Genomic DNA, 16,207 nt, shown 5'->3' on the forward strand with positions numbered 1-16,207 from the left:
GGAGTTTTAGTAAAGTGGTGAAAATGAATGATGGCAGATACAGGTAGTTTGAGATAAAATGGATGATGAGAAGAGGGAGGACTGACAATAGAGTATTGCCACACCATGTATGTCCAAGAACACTACATTGGTAAAGGATATCCATAGAGTAGCTAAGGGTATCTTCAGTGTCTTGAATTATTAAATAATGATGACATCATCTCATATGTATTGTAGACTTATCTCATATGTATTTATTTTATATATGATAGAAATGCTGTAAGCAAAAATTTGTTTAACCAAAATACATTCACTAGACAGTTTGAAGAAATAGAAAACTACTCTAAAATTTCCTTGTTTGAAAACAACTTGATATGTGATCTGAAATTTATTATTATGTATTAATAAAAACTCATATATTACCTTAGTAATATTGCTAAAAGGCAGTTTCTTTTAGATTTTATAAGCTTCAGTAGTAGCTAATCTTGTCTAGTTTTTAAATAGGTAATACAAAAATGAATACTCTTTCATAGAAAGGTCATCCTTCAGTAACTGCTTTGGGGGATTTATGGGTCTTAAAATCTCATTGGAATCTAAATTTGGTGTCAAGTCACCTTATTTTTTGTTGGTCTACCTTGAGTGTAAATGAAAACAGATGAACGCCACCTTCCTTAACAATAGTCTTTTTCATTTTAAATCTGAAATTTTTGTTTTGGTAAGATTTTGAATTTATATTAAAGCTTTTTAAGTTTTTTTTTCCCCCTAGCTATTAATAGAAGCAAACTCTTGCTGTTTATTTATGACAGAACACACATGCAGGACTTGAAAGATGTTACTAATAATGTCCACTATGAGAACTACAGAAGCAGAAAACTTGCAGCTGTGACTTATAATGGAGTTGATAACAACAAGAATAAAGGGCAGCTGACTAAGTAAGTATGTATTTTTTTCGCCAAAAAAGGTATTATTTCTGTAGTCAGTAATCATATTGTTTCATTTTCATTAAATTTCTCCTGGCTACTCAGTAGAAAATGTGGATAGTGTTCTCTATGCACAGCAGCATAAATTTATATTGTTTTGCTTTAATAGTAGAAGCTTTTTTGAATGAACCATTTTGATAGCGTTTTCACTTACAGATTATGTGGATACAAAGGACAGGCTTTAACAAAAGGAATATTTAGATGAATTTATTCTTGGTTACCTTCTCTATTCCTATTCCAGGGAGTGAATTAGCTGGAGTTTCGTTTTCTTATTTTGGTTGTTAGAGTGGTATAAGTGACTACAAAGTGTATAGCTTTGCCCTGTTGAGCTTATATCTCAAGCTGTGGTGGTTTCATGTTGGGGTCGAAAAAAGAGATGTGTGAGGAAGCTGGTAACCATGTCTGTGTCCTACTTTTTAAAAATCTGTCATTATTGAAGATCATAATTACGTCATATGTCACTTAACAATGGGGATACATTTCTGAGAAATGTGTCATTGGGCTATTTTGTCATTCTGTAAACATCATAGAGTACCTGCACAAACCTAGATGGTAGAGCCTTCTACCCACCTAGGTTATGTGGTACAGCTATTCCTTGTAGGCTGTAAACTTATATAGCATGTTACTGTACTGAATGTTATAGACAGTTGTAACATAATGTTAAGTATTCGTGTATGTAAACATAGAAAAGGTGCAGTAAAAATACAGTATAAAAGATTAAAAATGGTATATCTGTATAGGGCACTTGGTTTGGAGTTTGCAGGACTGGAAGTTGCTCTGGATGAGTCAGTGAGTGAGCAGTGAGTGAATGTGAAGGCCTAGGACACTACTGTACACTACAGTGGACTTTATGAACACTGTATACTTAGGCTATACTGAATTTATTTCTTAAATTTGTCTTCAATAATATTTTTTGCTGTAACTTTTTATTTTATAATAACTTAAATTTTAGAAAACTTTTTGATTCTTTTGTAGTAACAGCTTAAAACACAAACACATTGAACAGATATACAAAAGTATTATCTTTGTAATCTTTATTCTATAAGCTTTTTTCTATTTTAGAAGTTCTTTCTTTTTTCACTTAAAACTTTTTTTTTTTTTTTTGGTTAAAAACGAAGACATAAACACACATTAGCCTAGGCCTACTCAGGGTCAAGATCATCAAGATGCTACTGGGCAGTAGGAATTTTTTAGTTCCTATGGGCCACCATCATGTATGCCATCCCTTGTTTACTGAAATGTCATTATGCAGTGCATAGCTGTATTGCAAAACCATTTTAAATAATGTGCATTTGTAGCTAGGTGTCATCTACCATTAGAAGATAATCCTGAAGGATCAACTATATAAATAAGAAAGACAAGTTCTCAAAGTAGCTATAGTGTTTTCCATAGTGGTTAACATGCCTCATAGTGGAATAGAAAAATGTCCCTTCTTAAATGTTTAAAATACAAGATTCTGTTTGAGGTAAGCCTCAATATGTGAACAAAAGGAAGGCTTTTTATCTCTTTTTAACAAAAGTGTATTAACTTTGGCATAAAAATGTAAGGATCCATCATAGTGAATATTGTTCATAAAATCCTAATTCACTTTAAACTCATTATCATTAACGATGAACTTTTTAACTCATTAAAAGAAACACATACATAAAGCTACTGATAATTTTGTATGTTAAAAGAAAATACTACTAGTACATATTTTTTGTTAAATATATGTACTTATTCAATATGTTTTTTTAAAACATTTGTTATGTTGTAGATATAAGAAATTATTTATTTGTTCCCATGTCTCAAATATAAGGCTTTTTAAAGTAGTGCAGTATCATTAAGATCATTACAGTATCATTAAGTATTTTTCTGTATATACAAAATTCTACTGTGTGAATACGTGAGTTAAACTATATCCCAGGTGAAAGCATAAATAGTAGAATTCTACTGGAAATATATCTCTTAAAGAGAGGAATCATGACCATACTTTGCCTATGCATATAAAAAAAAGAAATGTTTGCATTGTTAAAAAGCAAATTGCCCCAGGAGCGAGCATAATATTTTATGCTAATAATAAATAGGAAAATAAACATTTTACAAAATCAAGCCAAATGGGGAATGGCTGTAACTGGAATAGATATTTGATAAATTAGATTGTTACTACTTCATTGAATAACACATTCTGAACCTGAAAGAAATCACTTAGAAGTTTTATCTATTGGTTGTATCTTGCATTGTCTTGAAAATGTTAGCAATTTCAAAAAATATTTTTGTTAAATTTTTCTTTAAAAATCATTAACAACTTATGGTGCTTTAGCTGATGTAACGTGCTTTTCCTCATAGGTCAGTACATATCCATGAATAACTGAAAAGAAAGACTACTGTTTAAATAAGTGAAGTAAGCAGGTGTGAGTTTAGGCTTATTTTAATGTTCTTTTGTATTGCTCTCATGTGACTCTCCATAGCAGTATATTCTTTGACAGTGGTTGTGGGGAGGGGTTGAGAGTTACAAAAATTTTGGAATGGAAGGTGAACCTATTGAAAATTTATAGTTAAATTGATCTTTGGCAATGTATGTTTCACAAAGTGCTAATCACACTTTGGTTTTAGAATATAAGCTAAACTTTTTAAAGATGTTAGACATTGAATAGTAAAATACATTCATGTGCCACATAATGATGTTTCAGTCAATGACTGACTGCATGTATGCCAAGATCCCATAATATTGTGTGTCTGTACCATAGAGCCTAAGTGTGTAGTAGGTTATACTGTCTAGGGTTATGTAAGTACACTCTGTGTTGTTGACGCAATGACAAATGAATTTCTCAGAATGTATCCCCATTATTAAGCAGTGCATAACTGTAAATCAGTTTATCTTATATTTAATTTTCTGAGATAGTTTTGGGCAAACTGTAGCGTCTGTTGAAACATGAAATAAAAATTTAAAATATATGTTAGTTGTCTGAAAATGTGCCTTTCTATTATGTCAATAGCCCTAGAACAGTTCTGTTTTAGAGGGACTTAAAACAAGAATTAGATGTGTGGTTTCAATCTGAAGAATAGCTGAACTTGTCCAGTCAGCTGTAATTTGTCTCAAGGGTAGATCTGGAGACGTGGATGCTATTCTTAGCAGCTATCCAGTAATTACAACTGTTTCTGACAAAGAAAGTATGGAGCCATCCAAGTACTTACATCCTTAGAGAATGCATCTTGTATCCCTGTATGGAGGTTGATGGGTGGTTGAAAGCCACAGAAAGGCTAACCTCTCAAATCAAAGAAAATTCAGCAAGGGTTTATAAAGGAAAGGGGAGAAGAGTTGGTCATATCTAGATTGCTGATCTCTTAAAGGAGGTGATCCCCAGTAAGAGGAGGGCCATCTTTTTTTTTTTTTTTTTTTTTGCTAAACTTCCTTCTTGAAGTTTTATCTGCCTCCTTTTTCCTTGATCTTCCTTGTACCCCTTTACTTAAAATCACATTTTATTGGTAACTCTTTTTCAGAACTGATGTCTATCATTGGTACCAATTGTGACAGTAGATACCCTGCTCCAAGTTGGGGCACACCCTAGTCTCTCTTTGCCTTATGTTTATTTTTCTGTTCTCTATAGCCTTCTCCATCAGTCATTTTGGGAAAACTGTATAAGTAAATGACTGAAAATACAGGTTTCAAAGGCAGATTCTCAGAATTCTTGATACATGACAGAGTTTTCATTGATCTAAATAGAAATAAAGACAATTTACTGAAAATTTCAAGTTTCAAAAAAATTAAACTTAGTTATATCTTTTACTCTTTATTTGTGTCCTTTCATGAAATTATAATGATAGTAGTTGGAAGTTTTGTTTATGTTTGGTTTTAATACTCTCACGTGGCAAAACAAAATGTTGGCAACCCTTATTACTCAAAATTTTTGGAAATTTTTATATTGATCTTTGAAATTATTGAAGTGAAATTCCTTTGGAAAATTTTGCATAGTGACCTACTGACCACTGGAGCAAAAGTATGTAAATCTACTTGCTTAATTGTTTTTTAGGAAAGACCACACACATAATTTAAATGAAACATGATTGTTTTGTTACACTGCAAATGTGGGTCATGTGTAATGCAGCAAAGTAGAACTTGACTAGGCCAATCCTTATGTGGTGGCTGTAATTCTCTTATTGGTCACATGAAGGGGTGTGGCTTGCAGGAATTTTAACCTTATAAAGACAACTCTAGAAGGAGCTAAGTCTTTGGGGATTTAGTTTCATATTCGGGTTATGTTGGAACCATTTTCTTTTTCTTGTTTTACTAAGTTTTTTTCATTTCTTTGGGTTTTTAATTTCACTGATAGGTTTATAAGCTTTACCACTATATGTGGGTGGGTAAGAGTTTCCTGTTAAAAAGCAGGCAGGCAATGATATAACTTAAATAGTTTTTCCAGCCATTTAATAAAAGGTTTACTTGGAAAAAAATAGTAAATGTGAAGATAAAAAGTGATCTCCCTACATTTTCTACACTGTAAGCACAATTTTTTGTTTCGATTTTCTAAAAATTAATAAAGATGACTAGAAGTGAGGTGTTAATTTAAAAATTAAAAATTCGAAAGATCATTTTTACTGGTGAGAGACTTCAAAAAATTCATTTTAAATATGCATAAACATTTTTTCACAGTATTTGAGTATATTTGGTCAGATTATTTTTACAAGGCTAAAAAACTTATAGTATCTTAACTGTTAAATAATTGCAAATTTCTTTTAGAAACACACATTTAGCATATTTAAAACTTCGAACAGACTTTCAGAAGATAAGTGCACAGCATATTTTTATAGTGATTTAATGTAATGATTAAGAACATAATTTGGGAAATAAATCAGCTTTAGTGAATTTTACTGTAAACTTTTTATTTAGGGCACATAACTTAATAATTTAATTGTGAAAGCTATGCATTTGCCTTTAATTGCAGCTTTTAGCATGCTTTATTTTAAATGTGCTAAATCACTAATTTTTGTTCCTGTGGATATGATACAGTTGAAGGCATGTATGGCAGGGGATTTTACTATACAGGGATTTTTAATACTTAAATTTTGAATTTAAAAGAAGATTTTTTTTTTTCTTCGAGATGGAGTCCTGCTCTGTCACCCAGGCTGGAGTACAGTGGCACGATCTTGGCTCACTGCAACCTCTGCCTCCTGAGTTCAAGCAATTCTTCTGCCTCAGCCTCCCAAGTAGCTGGAATTACAGGCGTGTGCCACCACGCCCAGCTAATTTTTGTATTTTTAGTAGAGATGGGGTTTCACCATGTTGGCCAGGCTGATCTCGAACTCCTGACTTTGTGATCTGCCTGCCTTGGCCTCCTAAACTGCTAGGATTGCAGGTGTGAGTCACTGTGCTGGACTAAAAGAAGATTTGAAACATTATTGCATGTTTTCTCGGCAGTCTCTTATTTTCCCCTTAGAATTATTTAAATAATAATTTAGGTGGCAAAATTACCTGATCCTTCCCAAGGATAAAGATAAACATTTTATAGATGAGTTGTATAAGTAGGAATAGATATTTCTGTGTGATTTCTAATTTAATATATTTACAATCATAATTATATTATTGGATAATCTTAAATTACTTAAATATACATATTCGTTACTTAAGGTTAGCAATTAAATAATAGTTTTTAGATTATTTTCTAGAGACTAAGAAATATTTTTGGGGTGTTACGGGACAGTGGGAATTACAGACTCTGAAAATCTAACAGAAGCTTTGGACCCTTTCACCGGAAGAATGCTGGCAAACACAAACACACATTTGGTATGCTGTTTCAGGGCATTCACTGACACTGGGTGTGCTCAAGAGATCAGAGGCAACTATATTAAAAACACCTGCCATTAATATGAGGAATATATTATTAAGCATCTCAACATTTACAAAAAAAGTTATATTTACACTTGGAAATGTATTTCATCTGACTCCACTTTTAAAATGCAGGTTCTTGTTCTAAGTTAATATGTCTGGTTAGTTTCATTTTCAGAACTTTTGATTCATTGTTTAATTGGAAAAATATGTGGCAGGTTTGCATGTAGAAGTAAGTTTTCTTTTGGTGAAGAAATATCCTTGAGTTAAATAACATTTTATTCTAATGTATGCAATTGTGAAAACAGATCATCTTAATCATAGCATTACATCACATCTTTGTTCTTCCTTTTTGTTAAGAAAAACTAGTAGCCAATATTCAGTCCTTTTTGTTTTGTTTCTAACGTTTTCTGTCTAGCTCTCTTGCCTGCTTCCTTGATAGAAAAGAAAATTTCTGTGATGGTCAGAAATATTTAGCCTAATAAAGAGAAAAGTCACAATAATAAGAGTGTGTAAAATCAGGGTTAAAATGACTAGCCAATTAAAGTTATGGGTGAAATCCAAGGTCTGGTTTTTGTTTTTAAGCCGTGAGTTAATTCTTTTTTAAAAAACGTAGTGTATTGCAATAAAATTTACCCATTTAAAATATAAACCTCAATGGTCAAAGCCTGTTTTTATGGAGGCAAAACAAGCATGCTTTATTAACAAAGTCAAAGAAGTACTTATCTCTTTAATTTGTCCTAGGGTATTGAATGATTTTCAGAGATTCTCTAAGCAAACAGCCCATTTTCTGCTCCTCTGCTAAAAGCACTAGGTACTTTGGCATTCTCTTGTGTCTCTGTGAGAAAGTATATTAGCCTTAACATAAAGCCCACCTGTAAATATATCTCAGTGTGAAAATTTTGAACACAATTCTTCAAGGAGATTTGAATCCATGGGACTTTAACGTCAACAGAGTGAACTTTTTTTTTTTTTTTTAACTATGCTTATGTCTATTTTTTGGCATTTAAAAATAATTATTAACAAAATATTTGCTCCTGATTATCTCTAAACTATGTGTGTGTGTTTTAAATCACTGAACGTCTTTAAAACTTAAGACAATGAAGTATTTGAGTTAAATGGAATGAATTTTCAAGAGCATTGAAGTTATAAGGGGCCTAGAAATATTCTGTATGCCTAAATAGTGCTCTAAGTATTGACTAGTAGTTGTTTCCAGCATATCAGTTCAGTTACCAAAACAAATAATAATTTTTGTGTTCTTAGTAGCTGTCTTAGAAGAGACGGTAACACTTGAAATTTTGGTAAAAAAATTTTGGTAAAAATATTCTACATATGTTAACTTCATTAGTTATTTTCTGTTTTTCATGTTAAAATGTTGTTTACAGAACAATATTAAATGATTTTCATCTAATGTTTTATTCTGTGAATGTATTTTGGGAATTTTTTCCCATTTTCCTTCTACAGTTTATTTGGTATGTCATCCTTAGATTTGATATGCAGTAGGTTTAGAAAACATCTTTGTTTTTTAGATTTTTTTTCATAATAATCAAGTTTTATATATGAAATATCACGGAAAGAAGTTCTAGGTTATAAATATATTAATAATGACATACATATGTAGCATCTCATTTGTTTTCATCAGCTGTTTCATAGTTCTGTATTATAATTTTTATTCACAGACATTTAATGATTACCCTTAATATTCATGACAGGAGCCCTCTGGCACAAATGGAAGAAGAAAGAAGGGAGCATGTAGCTAAAATGAAGAAGATGGAGATGGAGATGGAGCAGGTGTTTGAGATGAAGGTCAAAGAAAAAGTTCAAAAACTGAAGGACTCTGAAGCTGAGGTAATCAGTCTTAATATTCCATCTCTTAGCAGACATTGTGTTCCTTTTTAAGTAGTGTCTTCCGTAAAATTTATAGATAAAATAACCTTTTATGCATGTTTTTTCAAAATTAATACCCTAGTGTAACAAAATGGAGAAATTTCTAGAAGCAAGCACTGTGTTTATAATAATATATGCTTCAATATGTAAGTGCTTGGACATAGTATATTAGGTAGGACAGTGTAATAGAATACTTACAATAAATTATTAAAGTTATGATGAACAAGTTTGAGTTGTGAAAAAATAAAATTACAAACCATTCCATACAGGTGGCATAAGAACACTATAGATGAGAGTTTGGGGGTGGATGTATGCACAAAAACTAGTGTTAGGATAATAATAATTGACCATACTTATTTGTGTATGAATGGAAAAGAGGGAAATAACCTTTATTGAACTAAAGATATGCCTGGATAAATTACACACAATTAAAGGAGAGAAAATTAGGGAATGTGATAATTTTTGTTAAGGTTGGGCCTTTCTTATTTATAATGTAGTGTCAAGGTAATTCCTCATGTACAACATTGGGCTGGGTAATGACAAAACATCCCAGAAGACGTATCTACTATTTTGAAACCCTTCTAGATGTTGAGTTATACATTTAGTTTCTATTAATCAAAAAGACCTTGGAGACATTTCCTTCAATAGGTGGCAAGAAAGAAAAGACGGAGAAAAAGATAAACTGAACGTAAGAATCCATAGAACAGTTAGTTTGATAGATGTCTGAGAATAGTAGGACACTATGGGTAATCCCAAAATAAATCAGTGATTTCAGTATGAAGTTTTCTCCACATAAATTTGTTATAATTAAAAATTATAAAATAGGCTGGGCATGGTGGCTCATGCCTGTAACGCCTGCGCTTTGGGAGGCTGAGGCAGGCAGATCACTTGAGTTCAGGAGTTTGAGACTAGCCGGGCCAACATGGTGAAACCCTATCTCTATTAAAAATACAAAAATTAGCTGGGTGTGGTGGTGAGTACCTGTAATCCAGCTACTTGGGAGGCTGAGGCTGGAAAATGGCTTGAACCTGGGAGGCGGAGGTTGTACTTAGCCAAGATCACGTCACTGCACTCCAACCTGGGCGACAGATTGAGACTTTGCCTTCAAAAAAAACAAAACAAAACAAAAAACAACAAATGAAAAAATCCTATAAAATAATAAATTATTTTAAAATATGTGAGATGAAGGCAGGTGTGGTGACTCACATCTGTAATCCCAGCAGTTTGGGAGACCAAAGAAGGATTGCTTGAGTCCAGGAGTTTGAGACCAGCCTAGGCAATATGGCAAGACCCAATCTCTACAAAAAATTTTTAAAAATAACTAGGCATGGTGGCATGCGCCTATGGTCCCAGCTACTCAGGAGGCTGAGGCAGGAGGATTACTTGAGCCTGGGAGATCGAGGCTGTAGTGAACCATGATTGTGCTACTGTACCCCAGCCTGGGTGACAGAGCTAGACCTTGTCTCAAAATTATATATATACATAATTTATGGATGGATTTATATATATATATATGGATGACAGTAATATAAAATATTTTTAAAATAATCTTTAATGATAAAATTTAGTAAGATCCCTGTGTTTTATGTGGCTTCACTGATATTTGTATCTAAGTATATTAAGAAGAGATTCAGATCTCTTCTGTTATATTCTTGAGTTGATCGCATTGCTTTTGTAATTAATGCATAAAATACGGAAACCTTTTTTGACTAAAGGCTTAACAAAAGTACTGTAATCCATTGAGTAAATAGAATGCATGACATGAAAATATTAAATAATTTCGAGGAAATGTTTTTATTCCACATCATTTCTCTTACATTATTGGGCTTTTCTTGTAATTTCTTACTAAAATCTTTCACTGTTGTTATATTTGTAGTGAATTTAATTTAGCCGGGATATGGAATAATTCCTCCTGATTTGAGACTGCTGAGCACTACAGGACTAGCATCCCTGGCACTGCCACTAAATGCTAATGGCAGTGCCCTCCTATCATTGGGCAAACCAAAATGTGCATGCACACACACTTCCAATCAAGAATCACTGTCTTAGCTGTTTCTATTGTATTATAAATGAATAATTAAAGTTCTTAACATGACATTTTGGAGATTAATTTATCAGCCTGTTAGATATATGCATTGAATCTCTACCTCTTCAGTAATTCACATATAATCTGGAAAATCTATATCCAAAGGGGGGTTGAAAAACAGGAATAATCAAGAGTCTACTACATTATCTCCACACTTAGATTCCATTGAGAATCTAAAAGTAGTTTAACTTATATTTGAGGCAAATGTATTTTAGGACATGTTGCTAAGAGTAAATATTACAAATAAGTAATTGTGAATCTGTAGCCAAGGAACCCTTTGGGAATTTTCATGATTACGATCAATGGTGAAGATAGTTTTGAATAGTTCTTTGAAGGATGGAATGTTAACATTTAAAGGACCTGTGAAGAGCTCTGGGCCAAGGTTCCCACCAGATACTCTAAGCCATTAGAGAATTAGGCATGCTCATTCTAGATTCTTTGTCTTTTATGAAACCACATCTAGAGTGTATTTACCAACATCCCTGTGGAAATGAGTTTGCAAATCATCATGTATATGATACATGATATATATTATGTAAATATGATACATGTGAATACATAAATAGGTAAAGAAACCCTTTTAGCCTTGTTTAATACAGCTTCTCCTTAAATCCATTATGCTGGAAATACTTGTTTGGGGCACAACTAGCAGCACAGTACATCAGTCACAGCACCAAGCATCTTTCATTTATTGTGTTGTCTAGTGCACACCACAGCCCTACAAGGTAGATATTATTGCCCATCTCTCCTTTATAGATAAGAAGAAGGATAAATTAACTTAGTATGCCAGCATTTGAACCCAGTTAATTTTTAAGTTTGCTATTAATTGTTAGATAGGTTCACAGTCCTGTTTTTCACAACTTTAGAATGGAAAAAGCTCTGAAAACTGCAAAACCTAACATGAACTAAGTTTTAATCCTACATATTGTGAATATTTATATATTTTACTGAAACAAATAAAAAGTAATGTGTTTGATTATACTTGCTGCCCCAGATAGCCCAGAAGGTATTTTATAAATATAGAATGTACTTATTTCTAAACAGTGTTGTGGTTTTAATAACTGAAAAATGTTGAACTTCGAAAGGCGTCTGACCCCATGGGTTTCTTAAGAGTGAGATTGTGACCTATACCTTTATCTACATGCAGTTAACACAAAAGATAATTACTTACATGTAACATAAATGTAAGTTAAAGAATGATGACCACTGTAAGCCTACCACCTGGCTTAAAAAAATAGAATGTTATCAACTCATTTGAAGACCCTGTGTGCCTGTCCCCTATTGTATCTCTCTCTCTCATTCCCAGAGGTAACTACTATTCCGAATTGTGTATATGTGATTCCCTTGCATTTAAAAAAAATAACTAGAGACATTTTCTTATGTTCCTACTTTCTCACGTTTGTTAAAAGTAACTTGTTTGCTGTCATCAGGAAGATTTTACCTCAGATTTACTCCTGTTTGCTTAAATGTGTCTTAGGTGATTCTGTTTTGTAAGAATTTCATGAAATAATTGAAAAAGGAATAAATCTGAAGTCACTTCGGGCTTGCAAAAAAGAAAAATTGTATGCAAAGTTATATAATATATAATATGTATATTATATATAATAATGTTATATATTAATTAACATTATGTTAATGTTAACTCACCAATGTAGTAAAATCTATAACAGAACATAATTCCTGGATAACCGAAGGTTTTGAATAGTCCTTGGATATTTGGCATAGGAGGATTTAATCTGCTTTTTAAAATTTGTTGATTTTTTTTTTTTTCAGAAATGGATTGACTTGCACCTAAATGAAATTATTTATCTAATGATCTCTTGGACTTAAAGCCCTTTGTTTCTGCAGTTACTTTGCATGAGTGTTTACTACCTCTCAGTCAGCATTCTTTACAGCATTAATACACACAGGAGGAAGGACCACCTGCGTTAGAATCACTGTAACTTGTTGAAAATCCACATTTCCAAACTGAACACTCAGATATTCTAATTCAGTACATCTGAGTGAGGTTCAGGATTCTGTATGTTTAACAAACATCCCAGGTGATTTGCATGAAGACCAATGTCTGAGAACCACTGCTTACAGGAATCAGAGTACTTTACTGGCATCTTTGAACTCTTAGGATCCTAAACTACCTGCTTTCTTTTTACTTGTCTTAGCTTTCTAAACTTGGAATTAGGAGGTTTATTCAAGTCCTGGTTCTTCCACTTTCTGGCTAGCAATCTTGGGCAAGTCATTTAAATTCTGCAACTATGTCCTCATCTGTATAATAAGAACAGTGATGTCTTCACTGCCCAGCCTCCAGCATATTTGTGATTAAAGAAAAATGAGATAAGATAGTAATTTTCCATTATAAAGTACTCCATCCACACTGTTAAGTTTGTTGCTTTTTTTTTTTTTTTAACTGTTTCCCAAGATTATTGTCTTGGGTCACTGGCCTTTTGGGTGGGTCCTAAAGTAGGAGGAGTCCTTGACAGTGCTTTCCAGGTAGTGCTCTGAATTTACACTAGAGCTATTCAATGCTCATACTCCTATCATTAGGGTGTCTGGATGAAACATACTTCTGCTTCTGATTTCTTAGTTTTGTTTTATATACTGTGCTATGATTTAGCTCCAGCGGCGCCATGAACAAATGAAAAAGAATTTGGAAGCACAGCACAAAGAATTAGAGGAAAAACGTCGTCAGTTTGAGGATGAGAAAGCAAACTGGGAAGCTCAACAACGTATTTTAGAACAACAGAACTCTTCGAGGTAACTAATAGCAGATTACTAATAAATTAATGTATTAATGAAATTAATGTGTGTATTAATGTTTTAAAGAATTGTTTTCCTATTTATTTAAAAAACATTAGAATAACACTTAAAAAGTCATTACCCATTATCATGCATTCCAAACACAATGGTTTTCATGGATAAATATTTTTATTTGGATGGATACAGTCTGTGTCCATTAGCAGTATTTTTTCAGTACATCTTTCATGACTTAATCTTCATAATTATGATTTAGCAGCTTCATAACATTCTCCCCAGTTAACTCACCTTAATTGGATTTGTTACCTCCTCTCCCCGATTGTTGGACATAAGGGTTGTTTTCAATTTTTGGCACACAAAGGGAACATTCTTCAAAATCTATTACATATTTAGGAATATGTTTTAGATATTCCTAAAACTGTACTGGATTATGTTTTTATGATGAAATTCTTAAGACAAAATATTAGATATTTAATTTCCTTTACAGCTAATAAATTACTTTCTCTTAATTTATACAAAATTCAATAACATTTGAATTTTTGGTTTTCTTTTCTTTAATAGTTTTATTTAAAACTGAAAAGTGGCATTCCTATAAGGATTATATGGTTTTTCCTTGTTACTAAACATTTTCAGATTTGACATTTGTTCTACTACAGTATACTACTATTAACATTTTCCCCAAAGAAGAGGAAAATAGATTTGTAAAAGCAGTTGCACTGCAGAATGCAAATGACAGTGGGGGGAAAGAACACCCTATTTGATGCTAGTTGATATTTTTTAGTTTGTGCTGTTTCATTTGGAAATAATTGTTCTTGTATATTAAAATTGGGGTTTGCCATATTTTTTACTATTTATCCTGGAGTTTTGTCAAATATTTGTCTAAGAAAATACTATTATAGATTAACATTGTCTTGGCTGTTTACTTCTAAGTCTTTTAATTTTTTTCAGTGAAAAACTATCTGAAAACCCCAACATTGTTGTAATCGGGTTAGCTGCTGTTGTCATGTTTATCAAATGGTTACTCATCTTGGTTATTTCCCTTTCATCATTTAGAACCTTGGAAAAGAACAAGAAGAAAGGGAAGATCTTTTAAACTCTCTATTGACCACCAGTTACGTATTAGTTGCCAATATGCCAGCTTGGACATCAGTGTTTGTTGGATCCGTTTGACCAATTTGCACCAGTTTTATCCATAATGATGGATTTAACAGCATGACAAAAATTATTTTTTTTGTTGTTGTTCTTGATGGAGATTAAGATGCCTTGAATTGTCTAGGGTGTTGTGTACTTAGAAAGTAACAGCTCTAAGTACCTTTCCTACATTTTCTTTTTCTTTTTTTATTAAACAGATATTTTCAGTTTAATGCAAGAGAACATTTTACTGTTGTACAATCATGTTCTGGTGGTTTGATTGTTTACAGGATATTCCAAAATGAAAGGACTCTGGTAGGTTTTCATTGAGGATAAATTGCCATAATATGATGCAAACTGTGCTTCTCTATGATAATTATAATACAAAGGTTCCATTCAGTGCAGCATATACAATAATGTAATTTAGTCTAACACAGTTGACCCTATTTTTGACACTTCCATTGTTTAAAAATACACATGGAAAAAAAAACCCTATATGCTTACAGTGCACCTAGAGCTTTTTTATAACAACCTCTTTTTGTTTGTTTGTTTTGGATTCTTTAAATATATATTATTCTCATTTAGTGCCCTCTTTAGCCAGAATCTCATTACTGCTTCATTTTTGTAATAACATTTAATTTAGATATTTTCCATATATTGGCCCAGCTAAAATAGAATATAGCATCTTTCATATGGTAGGAACCAACAAGGAAACTTTCCTTTAACTCCCTTTTTACACTTTATGGTAAGTAGCAGGGGGGAAAATGCATTTATAGATCATTTCTAGGCAAAATTGTGAAGCTAATGACCAACCTGTTTCTACCTATATGCAGTCTCTTTATTTTACTAGAAATGGTAATCATGGCCTCTTGAAGAGAAAAAAGTCACCATTCTGCATTTAGCTGTATTCATATATTGCATTTCTGTATTTTTTGTTTGTATTGTAAAAAATTCACATAATAAACGATGTTGTGATGTAATAGTGTGTGGGGTCTTAAATATCCTACAGTCGATGTACTAGACTAGAGTGTGTTTGGGAAGAAGCTTTTCAACTTGAGTTTGCCTCCTCTACGATGACATCTCTTATATGCTTGTCTTATTTAGAATGCATATGTGCTGGTTTTCTAATTTAAGAGATACCATATCTCTATTCATTTCTATCTCTCATTTGTATACTTATTTTTCTGAGATCAATTTTTTTTTTTCCCCCAGACAGGGTCTTGCTTCATTGCCCAGGCTGGAGTGCACAAACATGACTCACTGCAGCCTCAACCCTCTGGACTCAAGCAGTCCTGCTGCCTCAGCCCCCTGAGTAGCTGGATTGCAGGCGTGTACCACGACGCCTGACTAATTTTTCTATTTTTTGTAGAGATGGGGTTTCATTATGTTGCCCAGGCTGATCTCAAACTCTTAAGCTCAAGTGATCCACCCACCTCAGCCTCCCAAAGTTCTGGGATTACAGGCATGAGCCATCATGCCTGGCCTCTGAGAACAGCTTCTAACTCATTCAGTTTAGGTATACTCTCAAGTTCCTGGAAACTGAAATTTTTTTAACTGGAAAGAGGGTGGTGTAATTTCTTTTCTCAA

General features: G+C 32.8%; 1 protein-coding gene across 6 annotated transcripts in view; it reads left to right on the top strand.

The window, feature by feature from the left end:
- The window catches only part of SEPTIN7 (septin 7), a 101,554-nt gene extending 85,954 nt beyond the window's left edge, over positions 1–15,600 (top strand). For all 6 annotated transcript variants that reach the window (XM_023183023.1, XM_023183024.1, XM_026447148.1 and 3 more), the window contains 4 exons: positions 786–911; positions 8,478–8,613; positions 13,350–13,489; positions 14,543–15,600. In XM_023183023.1, coding sequence (XP_023038791.1) covers positions 786–911; positions 8,478–8,613; positions 13,350–13,489; positions 14,543–14,582 — 442 coding nt within the window. In that variant the 3' untranslated portion in view covers positions 14,583–15,600. The remainder of the gene's footprint in view (positions 1–785; positions 912–8,477; positions 8,614–13,349; positions 13,490–14,542) is intronic.
- The last annotated feature ends 607 nt before the right edge of the window (positions 15,601–16,207 follow it).

Source organism: Piliocolobus tephrosceles, chromosome 8 (genome assembly GCF_002776525.5).
Source record: "Piliocolobus tephrosceles isolate RC106 chromosome 8, ASM277652v3, whole genome shotgun sequence".
NCBI classification, from domain to species: domain Eukaryota; kingdom Metazoa; phylum Chordata; class Mammalia; order Primates; family Cercopithecidae; genus Piliocolobus; species Piliocolobus tephrosceles.